The sequence below is a fragment of the Cylas formicarius genome, unplaced genomic scaffold, assembly GCF_029955315.1.
Source record: "Cylas formicarius isolate icCylForm1 unplaced genomic scaffold, icCylForm1.1 PGA_scaffold_7__23_contigs__length_41026272, whole genome shotgun sequence".
NCBI lineage: Eukaryota > Metazoa > Arthropoda > Insecta > Coleoptera > Brentidae > Cylas > Cylas formicarius.
Window position 1 is genome coordinate 22153109 of NW_026844352.1, and position 23957 is coordinate 22177065.

At 34.1% G+C, this 23957-nt stretch overlaps 1 protein-coding gene across 7 annotated transcripts in view; it reads right to left on the reverse strand.

Moving 5' to 3' along the window:
* The window catches only part of LOC132704399 (teneurin-m), a 582182-nt gene that overhangs the window by 16640 nt on the left and 541585 nt on the right, over positions 1-23957 (reverse strand). For 5 of the 7 annotated variants that reach the window (XM_060674371.1, XM_060674368.1, XM_060674372.1 and 2 more), the window contains 12 exons: positions 22831-23007; positions 15989-16157; positions 13393-13535; positions 9334-9486; positions 8125-8337; positions 6314-6591; positions 6041-6257; positions 5738-5932; positions 5336-5545; positions 4667-5002; positions 2100-2307; positions 183-209 (listed from right to left, as the gene is read on the reverse strand). In XM_060674371.1, coding sequence (XP_060530354.1) covers positions 183-209; positions 2100-2307; positions 4667-5002; positions 5336-5545; positions 5738-5932; positions 6041-6257; positions 6314-6591; positions 8125-8337; positions 9334-9486; positions 13393-13535; positions 15989-16157; positions 22831-22951 — 2270 coding nt within the window. In that variant the 5' untranslated portion in view covers positions 22952-23007. The remainder of the gene's footprint in view (positions 1-182; positions 210-2099; positions 2308-4666; positions 5003-5335; positions 5546-5737; positions 5933-6040; positions 6258-6313; positions 6592-8124; positions 8338-9333; positions 9487-13392; positions 13536-15988; positions 16158-22830; positions 23008-23957) is intronic. The other 2 variants (XM_060674370.1, XM_060674369.1) reach the window with 2 other exon arrangements.

Sequence of the window (23957 nt, forward strand, 5' to 3'; positions counted from 1 at the left end):
AAGCGTAACCAAAAAGAGACACGCCACAAGTGGATAAAATAAATATAAACGAATATATAACACGACAACACAAAATAGCACACGTAAGAAAATATCGATCTGTCGTGTTTAAAATGCAAATTAAATTCCTTAAATATAATAATCTACATTACTACATTTGTGCGTTCGGCTTGCAGCCTTACCTCGTATTGAAGTGATTCCAAAAGACACTGTATGAGCAGCAAGAATAAAAGGAAAAATCGGAAATGTTAAAAAAATTGTGCTGCCTAACTGTTAATAAATAAAGTGACTTATAGCGAAGGAGTATCATACTTTGGTTTGTTAAGATATGTAATAATAGTTCATACATATAAATTAATCTAATATTTTAGGCACTACAATAAAAGTAAGTTTTGAAACTATTTCATTTTTATTAGTCTTAATATAGTTTTTTTGTTATCTATGTTTAGTTAAGGTTTCGGAAAATTCAATGGTCGAAAAATGACTAGGAAAAGTATCGGACAACGGCACATAATTGTTTTTTTTTTTTCGTTTGGAACTGTATAAACATTTCTAGTAATTTGGGTCGTCCCTTTTTCGTCATAACAATTGAAGAGGCGTCCAAAATGAACTCGAAAAACACCTACTGAACACACAATAGATTACAAATGTTCTGTTAAAAGGTTTTTATTTGTTCGTCCTCTAATAAAAAAATCCATTACGGTACGGCACAGAGGCGAGTGAAAAGTGAAAAGATCATAATAGAAAATCACAACAATGGGATGTGTTTATAAACTGGGGCACAACAATGCGTCTATATGATAAATGTTTACATAGAACATATAGATTAAAAACATAATTAATAGTTTTAAAACTGGCGAAAATTTAAAATGAACGCAATTTTATCTGTTATGACGTCACGGGGCTATATAAATATAAGAAATTAATAGGGAGCCGGCCCACTGTGGAACTATCCTATCTAAAACTATTTGGTTTTAGCACCATATCCGTCAAGATTGGGTTCCCAATCTTTCTGCAGCATTATTGAATATTTGTAAAAAAGTACAAAATAAATCATTTGATAAAGCAAATAGTGCATACTATTTGCAAAACTTGTGGATTCCTCCTGCGTCGCTAAAATAAGTATCAATTTAAATAAAATTTTATGTCCTGATGTGGCTACTTGTCTTAGTTTTAAGGCTACTTCATATTCTTTGAGCCTAGTTGCAATGCAGCACACTCCTGGTATCTTAAACGAAATTTTGCCTTTGACGGATCGTAGATGATGAGAGATTTTTGCACAAGTGTTAAACCTTGTTTTGACTTATATTTCTTAAGAACTTAACTTTTAGTTAAGCTCTGTAGAAACCAACAGTATAATTGGCGAAACCAGCGAGTCCAGAAGTTTTGTAAATAGTATTACAGTAGCTTGTCGAAATTACTTTGAAAGATCAAGTAGTGCATACCTTCAAATGAAATAAACGTGTACTGCATTAAAACAAATACCATTGAATATTGAACTATCAAAATAAAATTAAAAATATAATTGAAAAATTATTCCACACATTTATTTTAAAAAACACCAGAAAGGGTTGTTAAAAAAAGGATAGATAGAAGAATATATGAATTATGTCTCCATATTCCAAAGTAAAAAACTATATACTTCAAATAAGTAATACCCGTGTACAGTAATACCCGTTGTTATATATTGAGCTTAAGAAGGTTTTTTATTCAAGTTAAATGCATTAAATGAAATGTAAAAAAAAAATTGACTGAATTACTTTCCATTTTTTATATTCACTGGTGGTAAAAAAAACCTTGATTTTTAAGATACGTGGCAGATTTTTTTTTTGATGTTTTAAGATTAATTTTCTTTAAAAAAAACATTGCACCTGTTATATAGGTTTAAACTCAACAATAAGGTAATAACCATCATAAAAATATAAAAGGAAATAGTTTTTAGTTTTTCTGCCCAATGTGCAATACTATACACAGAGTGGTTCCACTGTGCGGTCTCCATCATGAGCGCTTAATTAATTTTCGCTAGTTTTCAACCGTTAACGTATTTTATCTTTTACGAGGAAACATCTCAAAGGACTTAACTAACTTTTGCGACATACCTCTCGTTGAAAGTTTCCTGCCTGGCGTAATTTTGCAAGCTGCCTTCATCGATAAGAAATTTCATTCTTTCAAAGAAGGAGGCGGTGATTGCGGGGGGTTGCTTCCGGAGAAGAATGTCGATTGGTTTCGGGGATGAGACGCACAACTGGCTACTCTTACAGGCCGGGTTCGAACAACACTCGGGATCTTCGCAATCGCTCAGTCCATCTGCAGAAGTTTATTATTAATGTTTTGCTAATGCACACTGCCGGACTTATTTCTGGTAAAAGGTACTGATTTTTTATTAGTCTAAACCATATGATTTATTGAATTTTAGGATAGATTATTAAGAAAATGTTTTTGTGCGTTATTGAATGTTTAACATTTGGTATTTGATGATGATGATTTGGTGATTGATTAGGGGTTATCGCTCTACAAATTTAGTGAAAAATTTAATATTTATATATTATTTAAAATGAGTGCAACGGAATTACACTACCCTTATTATTTTTCTTACCAAAATTTATTAAAAAACTTAAGCAGTCATAAAATTGATTTTGTTTAGTATATGTTTTACTTGCAAACTTTTCTCTTCTGCAATTATTTTACAATACTTACCGTTTCCAAGAAAATTAAATAAAATCTTAAGCAACGCATAACACGCATCAAAAATTTATTAGTTAAATCTAAGGCGTTTCTAATTATGCTTCATTTATCTTTGCTCAGTTAGTTTGAATATAAAATACGACTAATTTAAGTACAGTATTTAATTGTTCAATAATAACGGTTTAAATTCAAGAATACGATACGCTTATTTTGTACGTTTTGTTTTAATACACAAGCATATCCTAATCGTTAACCACTTCATAAGAGAGATTGTTTACAAGACTTCATCAAGGGCTACATGAATCTAGAAGTTTAGAAAAAAGGAGTTTTGGTTAGTTACCGGCAGACACCTCGAAGTTCAAACATCCAGATTAGAAATGGCTGGGCTAAATATTATTGAAGGCAACCGTAGAGAAGTAACAGAAAAATTGCAGCAGAAATTAATACTGATGTGATGACGATATTAGAAGAACAATAGTTATATGAATACAGATGAAGACAAAAAAGTTTCTAACAAACCCGTCTGTGGATTTTCTTTCATGTCATTGCGTAAGTTTTTATTAAAATTTAGTTTAGAATAACAGGGGCAGACTAATTAACAATTCTTTCTACCCAACATTTATATGATAAAGTACCCTTTGTTTTAAACAATAAATCATATCTTAAGTTTTTAGCTTTTATTTTGAAACAAATTGTATACAGCGTATGCGTTATTTTCGTGAACAAGTAAAAACTTTTTTATTTCAAATATAACGTTCTCTACATATTAAGAAGTTTTTGAATTGCTCGGAACTCTTACACATATTCCATATATCCTTTGCCAAAGTCTTGCCGTTTCTGACAAGTGAAGATTATATCTATTGATTTCTCCGACTGAAGTCTCTTGTTATACATGCCAAAATACGAAGTTTTGAAAAAGTTTTACTTCTGGGGCATTTCAATTCCTATTATGGTTACTTGTTAAAATTAGTGTTATACGTATTGTCTCTTGTTGTTTTCTTTTAAATCGAACTAGCTTTATTACAGTAATTTTGGGTTTTATCATCAAAATGGGTTTGTGTTTCAATAAGGTTTTTGATACCTTAATCTTAAGGTTTTTTAAATAATACAAGTTTCGTGAAAAAGTTTATTTCCTCAAACACAAAAAAAGTATTTAAGTTAGGTCAGCGAAGTTTACAGTAGAGTGAAAAAATAACTTTCCATCCTATACAGGGTGGCTAAAAATGTATCCTAATCTAAGTTGCTACAAAATGACTAATTTTAATTAATTTAAGGTATTTCATAGGAATTACAATTGAGCTACAAAATGGTATTTGCCCGCACTTTATTGTAGATTTCACTTAAATACTTCTTAAATATTTGAGAAATTAAAATTACAATTTTAAAAACATTGAAATTATTTAGGCTTAGGTATGGAAATATACCTTATTTTGGTCGTAGAATTAAAAAATTAAAAAGGAATACAACTTTGATACTTTTAGGACAAGCTGTATATTAGGAAATAAAATTTTAAATATAAACCTTTTTTAAAACCTTCTAGTTTGGTCACAATATTCCGTTCAGTATAGCGTGACTAACAATGCAATCCGAGTTGATTTGGACGTAAAAGGGGATCCAAGTTACAGGTTTTTGTTGATTTTTAAAAAATAAATAAATACAGGGAAAAAATCGTTAACTCGCTTTTCTCAAGTGAGAGCACCCAATATCTTGTTATTATCGTTTCATATAAAAACTATCAAGAATTAGCGAAATGGCGTCGTTTGACAAATTTTTATTAATTAATTGATTTTGATACCTTCAAATCGTACAGTAGTGAGTCTATATATCTTATAAAGCAACAAGGTTATTTTTTTACATTAAATAAGGATGGCGTAGTAAAACGTCGAAACTTCGGTACAGGAACAAATTGGTTTATTGGTTTCATTTGACCCCCAATTAATTCATCAATTTGAAATTGACGCGTTATTAGGTCAGTTCATACCTTTATCGTTATCTCTGCCGTCGTTACAGTTCTGCTCCAGCAATATGCTGCAATCAGGTCCGTCCCATCCGTTATCACATTTGCACTCCCACATGCCGTCCGTGTTTACTCTGCACTGGCCATGTGCCGAGCAACTATTTGGACACCCTTCGATAGTGCAGTGTTTCCCGTTCCAACCGGTGACGCAAAGGCACGTTCCGTTCTTGCATTGGCCGTGTTCGTTGCAACGTTGGTCGCACTGTTTCAGATTGCAGAAATCTCCAGACCAACCCGGATCGCACTGGCACTGCTCTGACACGCAGTGTCCGTTGTTGCCGCAATCTAAGTCGCACAGTTCTGAAAACAAATTAACCCCGGGCTATTTGGTGTAGTTCGTGTTTAATAAATTTTAAAATTGAGTTGTTTTTATTAAGCGGTACAATCCCGGAGTTATCCCAGCCAGCGGTTAAAACACAGAGCGTAGTGATTAAGAAAGATTTAAGCAATTTTAGGTATTGGTAATGCTTTTTTACCATTCTTTTGTTAGATACTAAGCGCAAACATTAATCGTGCTGAATTCAAGTGTTGCTGATATACCCATGATATCAAATTTGGGGTCCGCAACCAAAATGGACGATTCCAGATGACCTGTTAAAAAAATTTTGCCCTTTCTTATGAAACGAAACAAACCTTTGGAACAGTCTTCGCCAGACCAGCGAGGTTCACAAGTGCATGTCTGGGATTCCAGATCGAACGAGCCGTGACCGGAGCAATCCGGTAGACACTGGAGCGCGTCTTTGTCCATTTGGGAACAGTCCTGACCCTTCCAGCCTTTCTTGCAGATACAAGTGCCTTCTACGCAATAACCATGGCTGGAGCACGTCGGGTGGGGACAATCGGCTAGGCACCAAGTAAAATTAGGTTTTTGATAGTCAACTAAGGCATTGAACATACAAATTTGCAAAAAGAATAAAGAGTCAGAGATGCAATGGTTACATTCAGGGTTTGGAAAATTGCAATTTATGTGGTTTCAGTTAAATATTTAACTCCATTTTTGACGCAAGTATCAAACGAAACAACTATTCCCCTTACCCTCCTCACAAAATTTGCCCTTATATCCGCGAACGCAGTTGCATTTTCCATTCGAGCAATGGCCATGTCCGTTGCAGTCAGGCACTTCGCATTCGTCATGCCTTAGCTGGCATTCCTTGCCTTTCCAACCAGGGTTGCACTGGCATTCGCCATTGATGTATTCACCCCGTTGGCTACAGAGCACCGGGCATACACCTAGTCCAAGAGAGGAAGTATGTATTTTGCATGCACGCATGGGTTTAAGTGAAAGTTAGTTTTGGTTAGTTTACGCAATCCTTATCAGTCAAAGGTGTAAGTTCTTACTTTCACTACAATCATCTCCACCAAATCCTGGATTACACTGGCAATGACCCATCAAACATTCTCCTTTGCCACTGCAACCATTGGGACAGTTGTGGGTCATGTCGTCGGCTACCGCGGCAACAAACGTAACTTCTTGGGGGTCGCCGTCATCGTTGTATAGGGACAAGAACCAGTGACCTTGCTCCATGTAGTGAGTAACTTCTTTCTTCACGTAAGACTGGAAATTCCTTGATGGTTCGAAACCCCTGCCAACTCCAAGACGAAATGACTTACGTGTGATGCCCTAGTAGTCCGGGCCTTGAACCCGCTCAACACCTCCAAAATATGGTACTGAGTGTGTGTGGGCAGAGCGTTTCTTCTCGCGTAGACTCCTATACTTGCTCCTCTCGGTATGCTGTAATCGAATTTAACGTACGCCGCCTCCGATTGGTAAAATTGCATGTTCCAATATCCGTATGGAGGAATCTCTTTTGACAGACGTTGACCCAACGCAATCTGGGAGAACGTAGTGCCGTCTGGAGGGAAGGATTGAGCTGGGAATGTGCGTGGACCTGGGAAATTGTAAAATTGTACACCGAATTCGATCAGAAAGGCTATTTAATTGCGAAGCCATTGGACGATGGGTTATTTAATTATTGAATGGTACCCTAATCAGATGATTTTATTAGCACAGAGCAACTTCAGCTGCTCGAATACAGATAAACGTTTACCAAAAAAATGGCGTGACTTTAAACTAGTGTGTACGGTGTCTTACATCGAAAACTAGAAACAAGTATCCACCGTGTTTGACATTGAAAACAAGTTTTCAACGATTGATAAGTTTCAATAAATATTACTAGAAAAAGGAATATTTCATTTATTTATCCTTCAGATTTTGTGATTATATGTATGAACAAGCGTACTACTATAGCTAATTCACTGGTATTTTCATTTTATCGTGTATCGGTACAATCGCTCCGCGTAAAATATTATAGGCAGCCATTTCTGAAGAAAAGAAATCGTGATTGTACAACAGCTATAAGAATAAATATTTTCCTTTTCTGAATCTCCGCCAACGATAACGTAATAATGAGAATCCAAGTAAGCATAACGTATTAAACGATAGCAATGAATACCTGTCACCCGTAAATGAAGCACAAGAAATACGTTCAAACCATATACCGCCTTATCTCGAATCGCAACACAACTACACAAGCGTCTAAAATATTATTTAAAATTACTATCATGCCGTTTGCAACTCCCAACACTTAACAAGTCATCATAAGCAACCAATCCCGTATACTAATCGAATAATGAGATCGTTAGAACGTGCATCTTGATAAATTACATCCACCATTAATGACATTCTTGCTAAACGAAACTATTATCAAAAATGAAGAGAGCCCGATCATTTGTCTTTCCAATTCAGTAGATGGCAACCTAAGTCAACGATGTGGAAACATGGCCGCGTTGTGAGATTACAGCCATTTTTAAAACTCTTTGCATTTTGCCATTTTTTTTTTAATTTATAGTTCGAAGAAAGCGAGAAGAAGTGTTTATACATCCTGTTTTATGAGTAGCCTATACTTGGTTGTCGTGAGAGAGTTAGTAGTTTTTGTTTTCATAAGTTATCATAAGTTACTTGAAAATATTTTAAACACATCTTTTGGCTGGTTAATTGCTTAGTTATTGGATGAATGAATTAACTATTCTTAATTTATCCCATATTATGATCTTGAGCGTGTTTATTTCAAGTTTGCGTGAACTAAGAGCAACCGAAGGTGAAAAATTTTATAGGGTATGAAATGATATTGTTGCCAGGCAACAGCTTTTGATTCTGTGAAACCAGTCTAATATGAATAAAATTTAATTTAATTGAAAATTTTATTATAATAACTACGGATCCACATGCACAAAGAAATGACTAATTGTCAAAAATATACTTCAATAAAATTTATGATCGGAAAACATCGCAAAAAGTAGTCTTAATTTTAGCGATATTAATATCAAAAATACGGGAATAACGTCGGAATGAAATGAGAAATACGTACTTGTTAAATGCATTACTAAGCGCCGTTGATTCGATAAAAATATTTACACTTTACCTTCCAAAATCAGAATCGTGGGTGGAGGAGGCATTTTTGTAGTGATCTCGGGACATAAGGTTTCTAAAGTCTGGGTGGACCCTGTAAAATCCGTAGTCGACATGGGCGATACCGTGGTAACACTCGGTATGCCGTGCGTACGTTTAGTCGTAACGCTAGAATCTTCAGAGTTGTAAAAAACGTCGTAGTCGTAATCTTCGCTACTGTTAGTGCCTAAAAATTCATTAGAAGTGTCTAAACAGGGACACGAGCATTCGCAAGCGCCTCCGCTTTGAAAATCAAGAGAAAGCTCAGGTTTATCTGACTTTCGCAGTTCTTGGGGGGCGTTACTCCCTGCCTTGGCACCCATATTCACATCTGGCTTATTCCCGTCTGTAGGAACAGACACAGAAAGCACATATACAGACTGCGCCGAATCGGGATTCTCTGGATCGGTTGAAATCGAGACGTTTACAAGGATGTGTTTGGACTGAGATGATGAGGTTGGGATTTGGAATACTTTAACTTCGGGTTGGGACGTATTAAATGCGTTTCCAATATCACTATTAGAGTTAGTAATGTTAGTCTCGTAAGTAGACTTGATTTTGATATTTTTCAGATCAACGATTGGTTTAGCTTCTGATGACATGAACGCCAGATTGGCTTCGGTCAATTCCTTTGAGTTGTGCTCTCCTTTGTCGGTGTTTAGCTGATGTTCCATGCTTTCACTATCTTTTTGGTAAATAAAAACTGGAGAGTCGTGCTGAACATTTTCTGACGATGTGCCATGATCCTCCAAGTCCAGCCTGAACAGTGACGCGTCATCTGTTTCCTCTGTACTAGAAATGTCCCCATATAGTTCTTCGAGTTGTTCTATGATTTCGGATTCATTGTGTGTTATGTGTGTTGTCGTGGAGATACCGTCGTCAAATCTGAGATTTCTATCGGTAGATTCGCTAGTTTTCAATGATTCAGTTTTGGAGTCGACAGTCGTGGGACTATTAGTCGAACTAGACACATCGAACACGGAAAGCGTGGTGGAACTAAACACAAAGTCATGCAACAAAGAGCCCTCCGAACCATTTGCTATAGCATGCAGCTGACTACCAGGTGGTGGTTCATGCGGACTAGAAGTAGTGATAGGTAGTTCGCTGGAACTCGAAAACGGAAAAGCATGCGGCTGTTTAACCTCTCTACGCTTTCTAAAATACACAGGCTCGCTGTATTTACCTCCGTTGCTACTCGACGCTTGTTTCGGTCGACTTGCACTCGAATTCGTTTCAGACGGTAGAGTCTTTGAAGTAGATACGATTTGACTATTCTCGCCGACAAGAACGGCGCACGGCTTCGTTCCTTGATATGACCAGCTGAGTAAACTCGATGCTATAACAAATGTAGAAAGAGTTGTGAAATGCACCAGCCCGTCAATGAAAAGGGTGAAAAGGGTGCAGACATGTTTCCCACTCTTACTATTGTGGGTTGAAGATTGCGAAGAATGTAGAACGAGTTCTAGAAATAGTGACAGTGGGGAAGTCATTAGTAAAATACATAAAAAATATTCGAAAACTTAAGAAGACTCCAAATTGTATTCATTGTATTGTAATATCTACATTGCGACCACTTTATTGATTATTTTCCTCAATTTCTGTTCACAACAGAGCTATAATAAAACTAAATTGTAATAATTACTGGAATTCGTGAAAAGATTAAATATTTAGAATATGGTAATAGTAGTCCCGAAAGTACCATTTTATTGGAAGCCAGTGAGACCCGTAGGAGCACTTTCAGGGCGTGTTACCTACAATATACATATTTTATAAAAATTGATGTAACTCTCGAAAAATCGTTTTTTTTTTCAGAATGTGAACCACCTAGTTTAAAATCCTATCTTGTCTAGAACTAAAATGAAAACGACCAAAAAAATAATTTCAAATTTTTACTACATAACAGAAGTTCCTGGTGGAACTGCTGTGTAAAAAATGCATACTTAAGTATTTAATACTTTTCATTTTTCATATTTTTGCATATAATCTTTCTTTGATCGTTTAAAACTTAGCCTTTTATATATTGGTTTTCATAGTAACGAAATACATAGACTTTGATATTTTGACATGTTATAGCCACTGACTGACTGAGTTCGACATTGTCGAAATTTTTATGTCAAATTGATTTATTTTTGTAAAAACGCAATATCAGTCTCTGAATTCCGAAAATTAGTGCCAACCATATAGCTACTAAAGACATAAAGAAACTAACCAATGAGCTGGAGACGTTGAACAACCAATATCGGCGCAGACAGATCGTCAATAAGCTTGGATGCGACATTTTTGTGGTAGTACTTTCTCAAAATGTACTTAGATCTCGTTAAATGTTCTACGAAAATATCAATGCCGCTGTAGTAGGGACACTGTATCATCTAATAGTTATATGGTGCCAACGCCCAGCCAAGTTACTGCTATTGCGACACTCTGTGTTATTGACGTTTTTATTTTTAGGTGTTTGGTGACTCTCTGTACATTTTTCTTTATTCTATGACAAAAATGCACACCCACCAACCAAAACTTGATGAAAGAATACAAGTATTGTTACAAACAATTTCCTGGAGGGTAAGTTAATAAAGTAAAATTTTAAAGAATTTGCAGATATTGTTCAGTCTGCAAACGTAATTTTCTACATAACCTGTTAAATATCCCACAAAACAGAAAAATTAGAATAAATGTAATACATTATTGAAAATGCTAATTAAACAGAGTTTTACGCAAAACGTTATATAAGGAACTAAATTGAAAGTTCCCAGATTCTCGATAAGTTATCAAATAGAAAAGATAAGTTAATATACAATGTTTTCAAAAAGTCCAGGTGATGCACATGTCTAAATTTTGATGTCCTTAGAAATAAGAAATTTAATGTCACATTTCCTATTTGGATGTTTCCACAATTATGGAAAATACAGGATGTTTTATATGTATGTTATGTATATTTATATAATGTATTTTTTTTTTATTTTCACTTCTCTCTTTGATTTATTTGCTTATTAAAATACAATATATTTGAGAAAATCTTAAAGAATTTGATTATCTATGCTTTCGGAAAATGAAATACAATCATTTTTATCGGTAGGCTTTTTGGTTAGTCCGGAGCATAAAATATTATCCCTCATAAATAAGTTGCTAAGCAAAATGAAAAAGCTCTTTGGATTATATTTTGAACCTTCGTTCGTCGAAATTTTGTTCGCAGTGTCGTGGGCCGTAAACAAGTCGTAAAATACGTAATTTATTTTAAAGCGAAAACGAAAACCAGAATTAATATGCGTTTGCCCATTTAACATAATAAAATTTTTATTTGAAATTATATGTTAAAATTTCATTTTTTATAAATAATTGAGACAAAGCGTACTCTCAAGTTTCAAGAGATTTACTTTAAATTATTAAGGGTCATGTAAGAGGAGGTGCTTTATCTCTAAAATTTTAAGTATACAGTGTTGCCGCTTCTATAAAAACAAGGCTATATCTTGCCTAGTTTAAATGACTGTATATCATTTCATTGTCAGATTCTATAAATAAATTTTTTTGCCCTTTTTCAGCTGTCCTCTTCAATTATTATCTGATAGAATCTAAATTGTTACCCTGACCACAAAGAAGGATTTGAAGCTTGACAGGAAGTAATGTTCTGTCTTGATTGATTCATTATGTACTATCGAAAAACAGCAACAGCAAGATAGTTGGAAAGAAACTAAAATTAAGTGAAAATAAGTTTTTACGAAGGTTATTCCTGTCTAAGTGTGAAATCTTTATTTCAAACACTGTCAGACATAGGTAGAAGGAAACTTGCTCAAAATTAGGTTACTTCCTATCCTAGTATTCAAAAATGAAAGAATATACAGGCAGGGTGTACTATTGAGATTTCTTCAAAGGTCCAAAATATAGGACATTTTTTCATAATTTAAAAAAAAATTCGTTGATCCATTCGTCATATACTTCTCGATTAAGACATACACAACATCAAAATAATGCACACATTTTCCCCCTGTGTTTAACCAAAAAAACAATTTTTCATACCATTTTGTAATGTGTAAATTTTGCCCAACCAACTTACACTGTTCATCGTAAAATTTGATTAAATTAGCTTTAGATATTTGTTTGACTAAAAAGGAGAGCTAGATCTCTTCTGAAAAAAAAAAGAAGAAAAATACACTGTCTTCAAATCGAACGGAAGTGCGAGAAAATGTACCATCTGAGAGGGATTATTATCTGGATTCAGAAGATGAACTAGAATATGCATCAAAGCACATTACTTTTGTCGAATTCGACTTGAGTTTACGCCATTTTATGGCATATTCGTATAAGCAGCACAACCTCTGTACAAAATACGACGACGCCAAAAAAATTGAATATTCGTTGCGCAAAATCATAATATTTTGGAGAGTTACAGCTTGCCCTAAGAAGCTGGGCAACATTTGAAATTGTTTCTGCTCAAAATGGCAAAAGATTCAGAGATTTTAATGTTACAAGAAAGTTTTAATTTCATCTTGCTTGAAGGGTTTCAATATTTGGAGCTTCATATTTTTCCCTAGAAAAGTACCCAAAATTGCGAAAAATTCAAAGAGTCTAATGGCACAATTAAGTTGAACTTACGGAGAAATTTTGAAATATTAGAAGGTAACTTTCTGCGGTAAAGTGCGCCAAATTCAATATAGGTTGCGAAATTTTAATTTCACGAGAAAGGTTAAATTTGGTTGGTCGGAGGGATTTTAAAATTTTGGAAGCAACTTTTCATTATTTAATGTGCGAGAGAAGTGTTGTTTGTTTGTTGAAGAGATAGCTGTACTGAAAAATTTGGGTTGAGTTTTTTTATACTGATGTTTCAATATGGTCTTATTTGTCCCAATAGCAGAAACCATGAATCAATCAAACACGAAACATCCTGGAGTTAAAGTTAACACTGATGTGCATTTGTTCCTTGCAAAGCAAATCCCAAGTATGTCGTTAGACCCTGCAAAGGGCTATTAATTTCCAAAGGAAGCGCAAAAAAGTTTTGACACAAATTTTATTTACGATCCGAGCTCTGTTCTAGATAATGCCATATGTTGGCAACAGCTGGTTCATCAGGGATCACCTCAGGTAGAGGCCGTGAGCCACCAGTATTATACCCGAAGATTATACGAGCATGACTTCCTTTGCTGAAAAGCGCTTTACAAAAAAACAGCGTTACCGATGCTTTTTTTTATAATCCTCTCGAGTTGCCGACCGTGCTTTAGGTATTTTATTAAAATTTAATAGTTGTACTTACCGGTAATATACGAGAGCGCTGCAATTAACGCAACGCACAAAACTATAAATATGATGGCGGTGCATTTCCACGTGCACCGATTTGCAAAGCCTTTTCGGAAGTGGAATCTGGACGCCGCTGGTGAAAAATGGCTCGAATTTGGTCTGAAACAAGCGAATCGGATTCATATTACTGAAATTGCTTCGATTATTTTTGATGGACACAAGCATGTAAATAAAAATTGTGGAGGGTCTTCACATGTCTATGCAACATATGGACACATTCGGTCAATTGTTTGATATTTTTACCGGTTTCTTTTTGTTTTAAGAAAACTACATCTTAAGATTGCTTTTTTTTAATCCGAACTTTTTTTTGTAAACTTTTAGTGTCTGACTTTCGAAAATACAGAAATACCATTTTTTAACAATTGACTCTGCAGTTATGACTGCAACACATTCTGCGTTATGCGGAAAATATTAAGTAGCATTAGGAACACAAAATATTTTTGTAAAAACAATTAACCTTGATAATTTCAGTAATTTGATAGAGATTAACGGAAATCAGAAAATAGGATTGTACTGAAAATTTGGTCGCTTAGCAGCGTCATTGAAATTTTATATAACGCAAACAATTATATCATTGAATTCTTGAATGATTATAGCAATTCCGCCTATGAATAGATCACACATATTTGTTTGTCTTGAAATTAATTTTGAAAAGTAAAACTATTTCATATTTAAAAACGTTCTTCTCATTAATTGTTTGGCATAAAAATTGTCACATATCCATACGCTTCCTTTGGTTTTGTCAAAATTTATTATTTATTGATAATTTATGATTGATATTCACGAAATGTCCAACTTAATATTTTCCCGCACGAGTGGAAGACATCAACTGTGATTCCAGTACCAAGGGTTCAAGGCACAAATCAGCATGGAGAATTTAGACCGATAAACACTGTTCCGGTTTATGAAAAAATATTGAAAATGGTCGTCAAAGAGAAACTGCTTGCATTCTGCGATAATAATGACATTTTAGTATCCAATAAGTGTAATTTCCGTCATCAACATTCGTGTGAGTCTGTGATAGTTAATATATGTGACAATTTTCTCAAAGCTGTTGATAGTAATAATCTTATTTTGGCTGTGTTCTTGGATTTTAGGAGAGGTTTCGATACTAGTGATAGGTTTACGTTGTTAAGAAAAATGGAAAAGCTAGGCATACAAGGTTCAGTTTTAAATTGGTTCAGATCTTATTTGTATAACGGAACCCAAAAAGTTAGATTTAAAAATAGTGCGTCTGATGTTGTCGATACAATTGTATGGAGTGCCGCAAGGAACTGTACTGGGGCCTCTATTATTCCTATTGTATATTAATGACATAGTTTTGGTTAGTTTTAGTTAGTTTATTGTAATTTAGTTAGTTAGAATTATTCGCAGATGGTGCAATATTATATATAGTTGGTAGTGACATAGATTAGATGAAACGTAGTATTAACAGTGATTTGAACCGAATATATGAATGGTTTTGTAAACACAAACTTAATATTAACACATCAAAGTCTAAATTTTGTATTTTTGGGAAAAAACAAAAATTGAGTACTGTTACTATAGAACACATAAAAATTTAAATAAATAGTGACATGCTAGTACCCGAAAATAAAATTAATTACCTTGGAGTCATGTTAGAATCAGAACTAACGCTACGACGGCATACTGATTATGTATTGGGAAAATTTTCACAAAAAGTAGCATTTATGTAGATTTATAGGCTTTCCATGTACACCAAATGATTATTATATAACAACATTTTATTATATAACAGCATTGCGACACTTCATCTCAAATTTCGCTCCACACTCCTGTATAACTTACCGAACTATAAGATAAATAAGTTTCAAGTAATTCAAAATAGAGCATTAAGATCGATCTTAAAGTGTAACAGATACACTCCTGTAAACCTAATGTCAAATGTTGTTAATGTTATGACGGTTAAACAAGTTAAGAAATAAACTATTACCTGATTACATCTGTGATCAAGCAAAATATTTTAACAGCGTGCATAGTTAGTATACGAGAAAACGCGATGATTTTATTTTAGTAGATAGGTATTGCTCTAACCAAATGACAAATTCTATTCTGTATAAGGGTCTCTCCGAAAATAATAAACTGCCAAATACCTGGAAAAATTGTGATAATTTCAATAACTTTAAAACTATGACGTCTAGATTTTAAGTATGAATCGCTGTTTCATCTTAAGTTTGCCTATATGTTGATTTCTGTTTATAGTTATGTTGTTTGTTGGTGTTGTTTGTTCATGCATTATGTAAAACTTTGTAAACAATGGTCTTTGTATGTAGCATCCCAAGTTAATAAAGAAATATTATATTTATTATTATTTTTCCGCTTTTGGTCCCATGCAATAACGATGTATTTTTATTGCAAGTAGATGGTCCAAGAAAATGAAGCTTTTTTGTTCGATTGGATTGGTATTGATGTCTTTCGAAAATAGTTTTTTATTTGACAAGCAAGCAAAGATTTACTTTTGCTGTATCTGAAATCGTTTTGTCGATTTTCTATATTCGACCAAGAACATTTGTTCCCTTTAAATCTCTTACCTTCGTAAATTGTTTCGGACGGGTAAGACGGGCATTTGTGCCCCATACGAAAGACCACCGACTCCGCCCATTCCGCCCACGCTGCCCGCGCCCGAGCTTTTCATATCTTTGGAAGGACTACTGCAAGATGAATTTGATTTGTAATCGATAGTCGAGTTCTTGGGGTGATCTGAAACAAATGACGTTCAATTAGTTACAGGGTTGCTAATTACTATCGAGGGCATATTGTTCTCAAAACTTTACATACACCAAGCAGTTAATTTATTTTTATGAATTTAGTTAGCTTTAATAATAGCTACGAAAGCGGCCTTAGAGACAAAATTAATTTCGTCCGTTACTTATTTGCGACAACCCATAAAGTCGCAAAGTCGAATTCGTTTTGTCGTGGGTGTCGATTCGAAAAGGGTACCTGCTTTTATGTTTATCGCTTTGCTTTCCGATATTGGCCACAATCTTTTAAGACTTTTATTGTAATGGAGTATTCCCCGAGTTTAGTTTTGTTATGTAAATGAGGCACCGCAGTGGTGTACCCTAACATATTTTTAATAATCTGTTAAGGAATGTGGAAGGTATGTTCTTATTAGTGGAATGATTATCATACGATTATTATTATTATTATTGAGTCTTTATTATACCAAAAGCAAAGTTTTTAATAATTAAATCATGACAAATTTTATAATTAGGTTAGGATAATTCGTTTAAAAAAATCTACTCATAATTTGTTGATCAAGGGGCCATATATGAAGAAGATTATATTAGTGCTATTTAGCTCCCTAAAAGATGGACGCCTTTTAGAAAAATAAGACGGCTGGTTCACCATTAATGTTTTGCAAATAAGATTTTAGGAGGTGAAGGTATCTCAAAGATTTAACCTTTAGACGTTTCTGTCTGTGTATAACGTTACTGATCCTGTCATATTTTCTAATATTATAACAAAATCTGAAGCAAGCATTCTGAGCTTTTTAGAGTCCGTCACCATCTCTGGACATAATGACTCACACTAACTTAAGGTTGGAAGTTATTAGTTCCCGATTTCGATAGAGTTTCTGGGTGAATCGTATGTAAGTATTCATCCATAACCTCATTCATGTTAGCTTTAGTTGATTTCTGACATAGTCTACATGTCTTTGTGGTCCAAAAAATATGGCCCACTGACTTACTGCCATTACTTATATTAAGGCTATGACCTGAAGATGTATCGAAAAGAGTAAAGCAATTGCGAATCGAGAGCGTAATTATTAACAGATACATGTTACAAAACAATCAAAGTCGGAGATATATATTGGGAAGAGCAGAGGTACTAAGGTCGAGCCTTGGGGTACTCCCTGTGTCACAGGTTTACTATTTACTGTTGCAATCTTCTGTCAAAGTAAGAATTAATGTAATGAAATAAAAAAAAAGAACTTTTGACAAAGAATTTCAGTACCAACAATATCAAAATCTCTGCCTTAACCCTAGCAGAATAAGAGAAGGGTCTCTATTGCGATCACCTAGACCAAGCCAGTCATCAGTTATTTTTGTAAGCGCGGTGACAGTTATAAAATATTTATGAATCTTGTTCTTGAGCAAGAACTCGCTCATTTGAGCATTCATAATTTTTTTGAAAACTTTGGATAGAGTAGTTTAGATACTAATTGGTCTTAACTGTGACACATCTATGTTAGTTTCGACATTTTTAGAAGTGAAATAGTATTGGCGCTTGTCCAAGAACCAGGAAAGTTTATGCTTTTTGCATTTATTTAAAGGTTGAAGTTATGATTCAGTTTTAGAAAAACAAGGCGTAAAAATGAAATTATGGTGGATTTGTTCAAGATTGATCAGGTGACATGGTAAAGCGTTTTTTTTTCCTATTTATTATTCCCTGATGTCAAGAAGCTTTAGTACATTTATTAGTATAGTTTCGAAGAGTTTTGTAAATAAACATCCAGAAAATACTTTATCTAGCATTAAAAAAAATATATTTTTTTTTAATTGAAAAAATCGTTTAGTCAAATTTAATTTTATATAGTCAAAGCAAATATCGGCTGATTACAAATTATCATATTAAAACCTACCAATCGATTGGACAGATTGAAACGTAAATAAACGCTGGCACTGTTACGTAAATATAAATTATTTTAAAATAAATATTTTGGTCTGTGTACTGACCATCGGAAGCATGCACGGAGGACATTCACAAATTAATAGATTAAAAGCCAAATAACTAGGGTAAATATAGACATGAGACGATGCGCATTCTCAGAATCACGATAAGATTGATTAGATAGAAACACAATCATTGCCTAGCCGAATTGAAATTACAGTGTGATAATTCGCAAAATTTTGAGTGAGCTTCATCGCAGCCTTCCTAATTACTTATAAATTGAAACAATACTATTTAAATGGTTGATTAACCAGCATGGATCTAGGGAAACAATTAAGATAAAGTGACGAAGGAATTTTTTGCAAAGTACTGTGCAGAACCAAAACATGGTCCTTAATACTTAACATAAATCAATAAGAATTTCAAAACCAAAAGATAATGCTCGGGCTTCTGATCTAAACCGAAGAATAAATAACAACAATAATAATAATAATAATAACAATAATATTAATAATAAATATATGTCGAAGTAAGTAGATTCAGATATTGTTACATCCCACAATTTTGCACAACAGAGGAACAGACAACCCTTGGAACCTTTGAAATGGCAGTGGCACTGAGATGAAGAAAATATCTAAGTAAATATTTAATTACATAGCAACTAAAATGACATCTTGCTGGTATGAATATTGCTTAACCAAAAGGCAATTTTTAAACTTATTTTTTACAGAACTTCTGGATTCCTCCTGCGTCGGTTTTTGCTGAGTCGAAATTGCTGACGTTTCGCCAATCATCCTGTTGGCTTCTTTAGAGCTTGACTGAAACTGAGTCAACTGAGAAGCCAACAGGATGATTGGCGAAACGTCAGCAAAATCCGACGCAAGAGGAACCCAGAAGTTTTGTAAAAAGTATTACAGTAGCCTGTGGAAGTTTCTTTGAAAAATTAATTTTTAAACTTATTTAGAAGGTCAATAGCGTCAGAGAAAATTCTATTGAGCAGACAGGTTGATTTATCATATGGTCTGTATTACTTGGACAAGGCGTGAATACGCTCTTATAGTGGTTAAACTGTGATAGTCCCATTGCATCCCAAAAAAGGTTTTTAGTATCCTGTGTAGTAGTAACTTGCTGATAAAGTGCTTTCTACTCTAAACTTTAGCCGGGAATCTAGTCATAAGCTCTGCCAATTGTTACAAAGAAACAAAACAGACAGAAGTGCAACTACCCTTGAGTACTCCCTTATTAACACCCAAAGGCCTAGAGGTTGATATGTTAAGTATGAATTTTCGTGTTCCGTCATTTAAAGAGGATGATACCAATTTACGAGACCGTTGACTGAATGCTATATGACAAAGAATTGGAATGAGCATTTCATGATTTGTCATGTCAAAGGCTTTGCTATAATCCACAAAAAATAATGGAGTTACTTCTATATAATCGGCAAGCCGATGCTGCTGGTAGTCGCTAAATCTTACCCTATTTGTAAACTAAAAAGCATAATATCAAAGAGGAGAGATTTTTATTAACTAGAAATTTTAATTATTAAATTTTATAATTTTGGGGATAGAACTGATGGGTTTCGTGAACATAAAAAAAAAAGCTTCAACTTGAGTGCTAATTGTCAGGTACTGGATTAAGAAGGAGAAATTAGATTGAGGTACGGGAATGTATTTTTCAGTAAGCAGAAGTTTTTTTAGTTGCCTTTTAAATATTTGCATGTTTAATTTTGTTAGTGTTAGGGGAAGTCCATTGTACAGGCTATACGCGCAGGACAAGCTTCTTTTTAAAAATGTGGTAGTATTGCGGTGTGGTTATCAGTCACACACAGACATGAGAGTGTTAAAAGGGCCACCACACATTATTAATTTTGTACTTTTTCATTCTAATTTTTATTTCGTTTAGTTCTCTATAAAAATTATGATTCTCAGTAATAGCGCAGAAGTCTAGCTATTCGAGCAACAGCTGCCCAATCATATAGTTTAGGTTTTTAAATCACAAACGCCAAACAATATATTCGTTAACACTTGCAGCAATTAGTGCCGAGTGCTCGAGGCGAACCAAAGAGCCATAATAATTACAACACAAATAAAGTTGGATTTAATATCTTTAAGTCTTTGTCTAGCGGTGACTCGTGACACCATATAGGCGCATATGCCCCATTTTCTCTTCCGTTAAGAAATTACAAAACGGCAAATAAAAAAAAATTGACCACATGTTGTGTCCGGCGGAATTAACAATACGCGCCACATGTCTGATGGGAAAATGAACGAAGATCAAAATAAGCAGGTACGACCCTTCTTTTTTATATAATAATCCGATCCGCTTCTTAAAGGAATCTCGGAAACGGTGTCCCGCTCACCATCTGATCTTCAACCCTAATTCTTTCTGGTCAGGGGCACCGGTCCGAAGAGGATAAATTGACAGCGCACGTTTGCGTTTAAAGATGCGCCGACAACAACGTCATTTATCATTTAAGGTATTGTTTATACCACTAAATATATTTCAGCGGTAGGGTTAATGGTTCTTCACGAAAATGGTCTTATGCAACTGGCGAATTGATAGTTAACCCAGCAGTCCCTTTTCGGGAGTATTTGGAGGAAGCGGGAGTGACCGCCACAGATAAAAAAGTTTCCATGTGAGCAATTCTGGGCTATTTTTTCATAATACGATTTGCTCTCAAATTTTGGGTGGAAAAATATCTGGAACGGCAATTTTATGATAGTGTAGGTTATTTTGTTTGGGACCAAAGAGGTATGCGCGCACTTAACTCTCGAATTTGTTCAACTGAATTCAGCGCAATATCTTTGGCGTACAACAATATGAGCAGTTTTTGCTCTCCTGGTAATTTGGTTCATAAATAAACATTTAGTAAAAAAGTACTCCAAAAATTCTCACAAAATATTTTGAAGATATCGAATGTTCGAGCTGGAAAATATGGAAAATAGCAGTTACGTTGAATGGCGGAAATTTACGCAAAAATTGAAATTTATTCACCATATTGTGCTTATTTTACACACTTTGGTTTAAAATGTATATAGGTAATAATTAAAAAAAGTAACGTACGTTCTCTGTCTATCTATAATGTAATTTCTATTACTTGTCGCGTTTCTATTAGTCAATGAACATAAAATTTGAAAAGAAATTATAGATGTTAAAATAAGGCAAATCAACTTATTCTCACCTAGAGATTTTCTGCCTTCAACATTTTTGAACCCTATATGCTTCTCAGGTATTTGATTTATATTTAAACTCTCCATTGATATTTGCTACTTTGAACGACATGTATGTATACTGAATATTGGCATGGCAACCATATTTTTTTGAAATTTTGAAAGAAATATTAATTCGGCTTTTACTTTAACACTGCATTCTAATAGTATATAATACACAACAAGATTGATACACGCCATAGACGCATAAATAAAGACAAGACAAATTACATGTGAGTCACACTCCAGAATTCAACTTTGAGGTGGTAAAAAGGTACAAATATTTGGAAAAACAATAACAGAAGATGATATAAATACAATAAGAATTCTCAGCGGAAACGTATGCATGTACGCAGTGGACAAGGCTTTGTGCACCAAACATCCATCTAGACTCTAGGCAATGGAAAGTTTAACAATATAAAATTATAAGACCGGTAGTGATGTAGTGAACTTAAATCTAGTTGTGTCCAGGAAAAAGTTCTAAGAAAGATGTATTTCCCAATAATTCATAGCACAAAGTTAAGGAATCAGAAAAATGAAGGCGCAGATATAGTTAATATATTCTGGTAAACTAATTCCAAAAGTAGAAGACCCCTTGAAAGACCCCGGCTAGCATGGCCGGACCACATCGCCAGTGACCTTAGAATCATGAGGTATGAGATAGAGTAACTAAGTAAGCAGTTATGTGCACAGCGGAGCGCGTACTTGAACTAACGTGACTGAAGATGTTTGTCAACGTGTTGCACACTATGTTTTGTACTATCAATATGTTTTTCTGTACATTTTTGCAAAACAGCACGAATGATATTCACTCACAACTCAAACGCAGTTAATAATTTCGCAAGCAAAATGCCAAAATTTTGGAAAACAGGATTTTAAATTGTTATTGTTTTTATTTTTCTAAGAATTTCTAAGAAAAAATGGTAGAAAAGGGTTCTCAATGAAAATGTCAACTTTGGTTACAAATAATCATACTTGGCTCGTTTAGCAATTCAGTACTGTTCCGATACTTAAGGATATTCGCCTCAAGATAAGAATAAAAGTTCATTACAGTTAAAATTACCAAAATATACCCAACTTTATTTTTTCGCATAAACCGTTTATCGCATCAAAAAAAAAAAAAAAAACAAAAGCAAGTTACTCATATCGCGATAAACACAGAGAAATATCACTGGTTTCGGAAAAACATTCGAATAATTTTCAAAACATCATCAAAACTCTTTGGTTTTCAGTGATTTTAACTCTGGAACCTCAGTTTCCCTTTTATTCACCTCCTTAAATGTCTAACCGATTGAAGGCTCTCTATTCACTAATCTCCTACACTCAATCATTATTTATAAAAATAATTCTTCACCAGTTCAGTCAAAACCTATCCTGAGTGGTCAGTACAAATTTTATATTCACACACATCGTATTAAAACGATCACAATATGATAAATCCAAAACTTAATCGGCTGTTATTGTTTTAGATTGCACTGCCTTTATTCCCGCTTTCACAGGCAGTATAATATTAAGCAAATGTTTTTGACTTTCTGCCTACTAGTACTTACTGAGCGTTCCACTTGGTATATACACATTTCCTGATGGCGTTCGCACTAAACAAGATGGTTCAAAATCCTGGTTCGGATCCTGTGGGGGTGCTGACGCCAGGCGTCCGTTGAGCCTGTTCATTGCTGGGTTTCTCGGTGGTACATCTGGAGGACGAGGCGCACTATCTAGCAAACAGCCTGAAATGAAATAGGTAATATTAATAAAATTGAAATTGTTTTCCAAGTTCTAAAATATCTTATCAATGATTATCGAATTTAATAGTCGAATTTAATAGTACACCCAAACACAAAAATGAAGCAATAAATTTTAATAACATTGCAGTTTTTGCTTGTTCCTAATATTCTGGGTCAGTAAGAATGTTCATATCTTCGGAAGTATCATGAAAAAATTTTCAATTTTCAACTTTGTATGGTCATTTTTCGCCAATAAGCTCAGTTGCACGCTTGATATTTTTACTATAATATCCTTCCCGGTTATTTACCTATAGGTTTCATGCTATTCTGTATGTTTTGCGTATTGTCATACTATTTAGCTCTTAATTCGTAAATAAAAAAATAGCGATAAAGAAAATGGTAAACATGTTTCATACAAAAAATTTTCTACAACCGTCAGTCTTTGGTACATTTTTGCAAAACAACGCGAATACATTCACTGATATGACCGTTAGTATTGATAAACGTCAAAATTCAAATTTTGGGAAAACATCCGATTGCTCCCGGAAATGTCCGAAGTGACTCAGATCCGTGGGAAACGAAACTAACGTGGTAAAATAACAATTAATTAATTTTACAGAAGGGAGTATAAAAAAGAATTTACACAACTAATACAATCTCTAAGCGATTTTTTAACACCTATAATTTAATAAAACTGTAATAATTCCATTCATCGAAGGAAATAGTCAAACAAGTGAGGAAGTAACCATAGGCAGTGTGTTAGAATAACTGTAGAAGTCTTTGTTATTGAAATTTATGGAATTTTGGAATAATATCTAAAATCTAAAATTTTTCTTACTTTGTCAGTCGCTATATGAAGGCAAACAAAAACTTTGGAATATTAATTGAAATATCCATTTTTGTTATCCAAGTAATGCCAATTTTTCCCAAATTGTGAGTATGTTGATTATTCA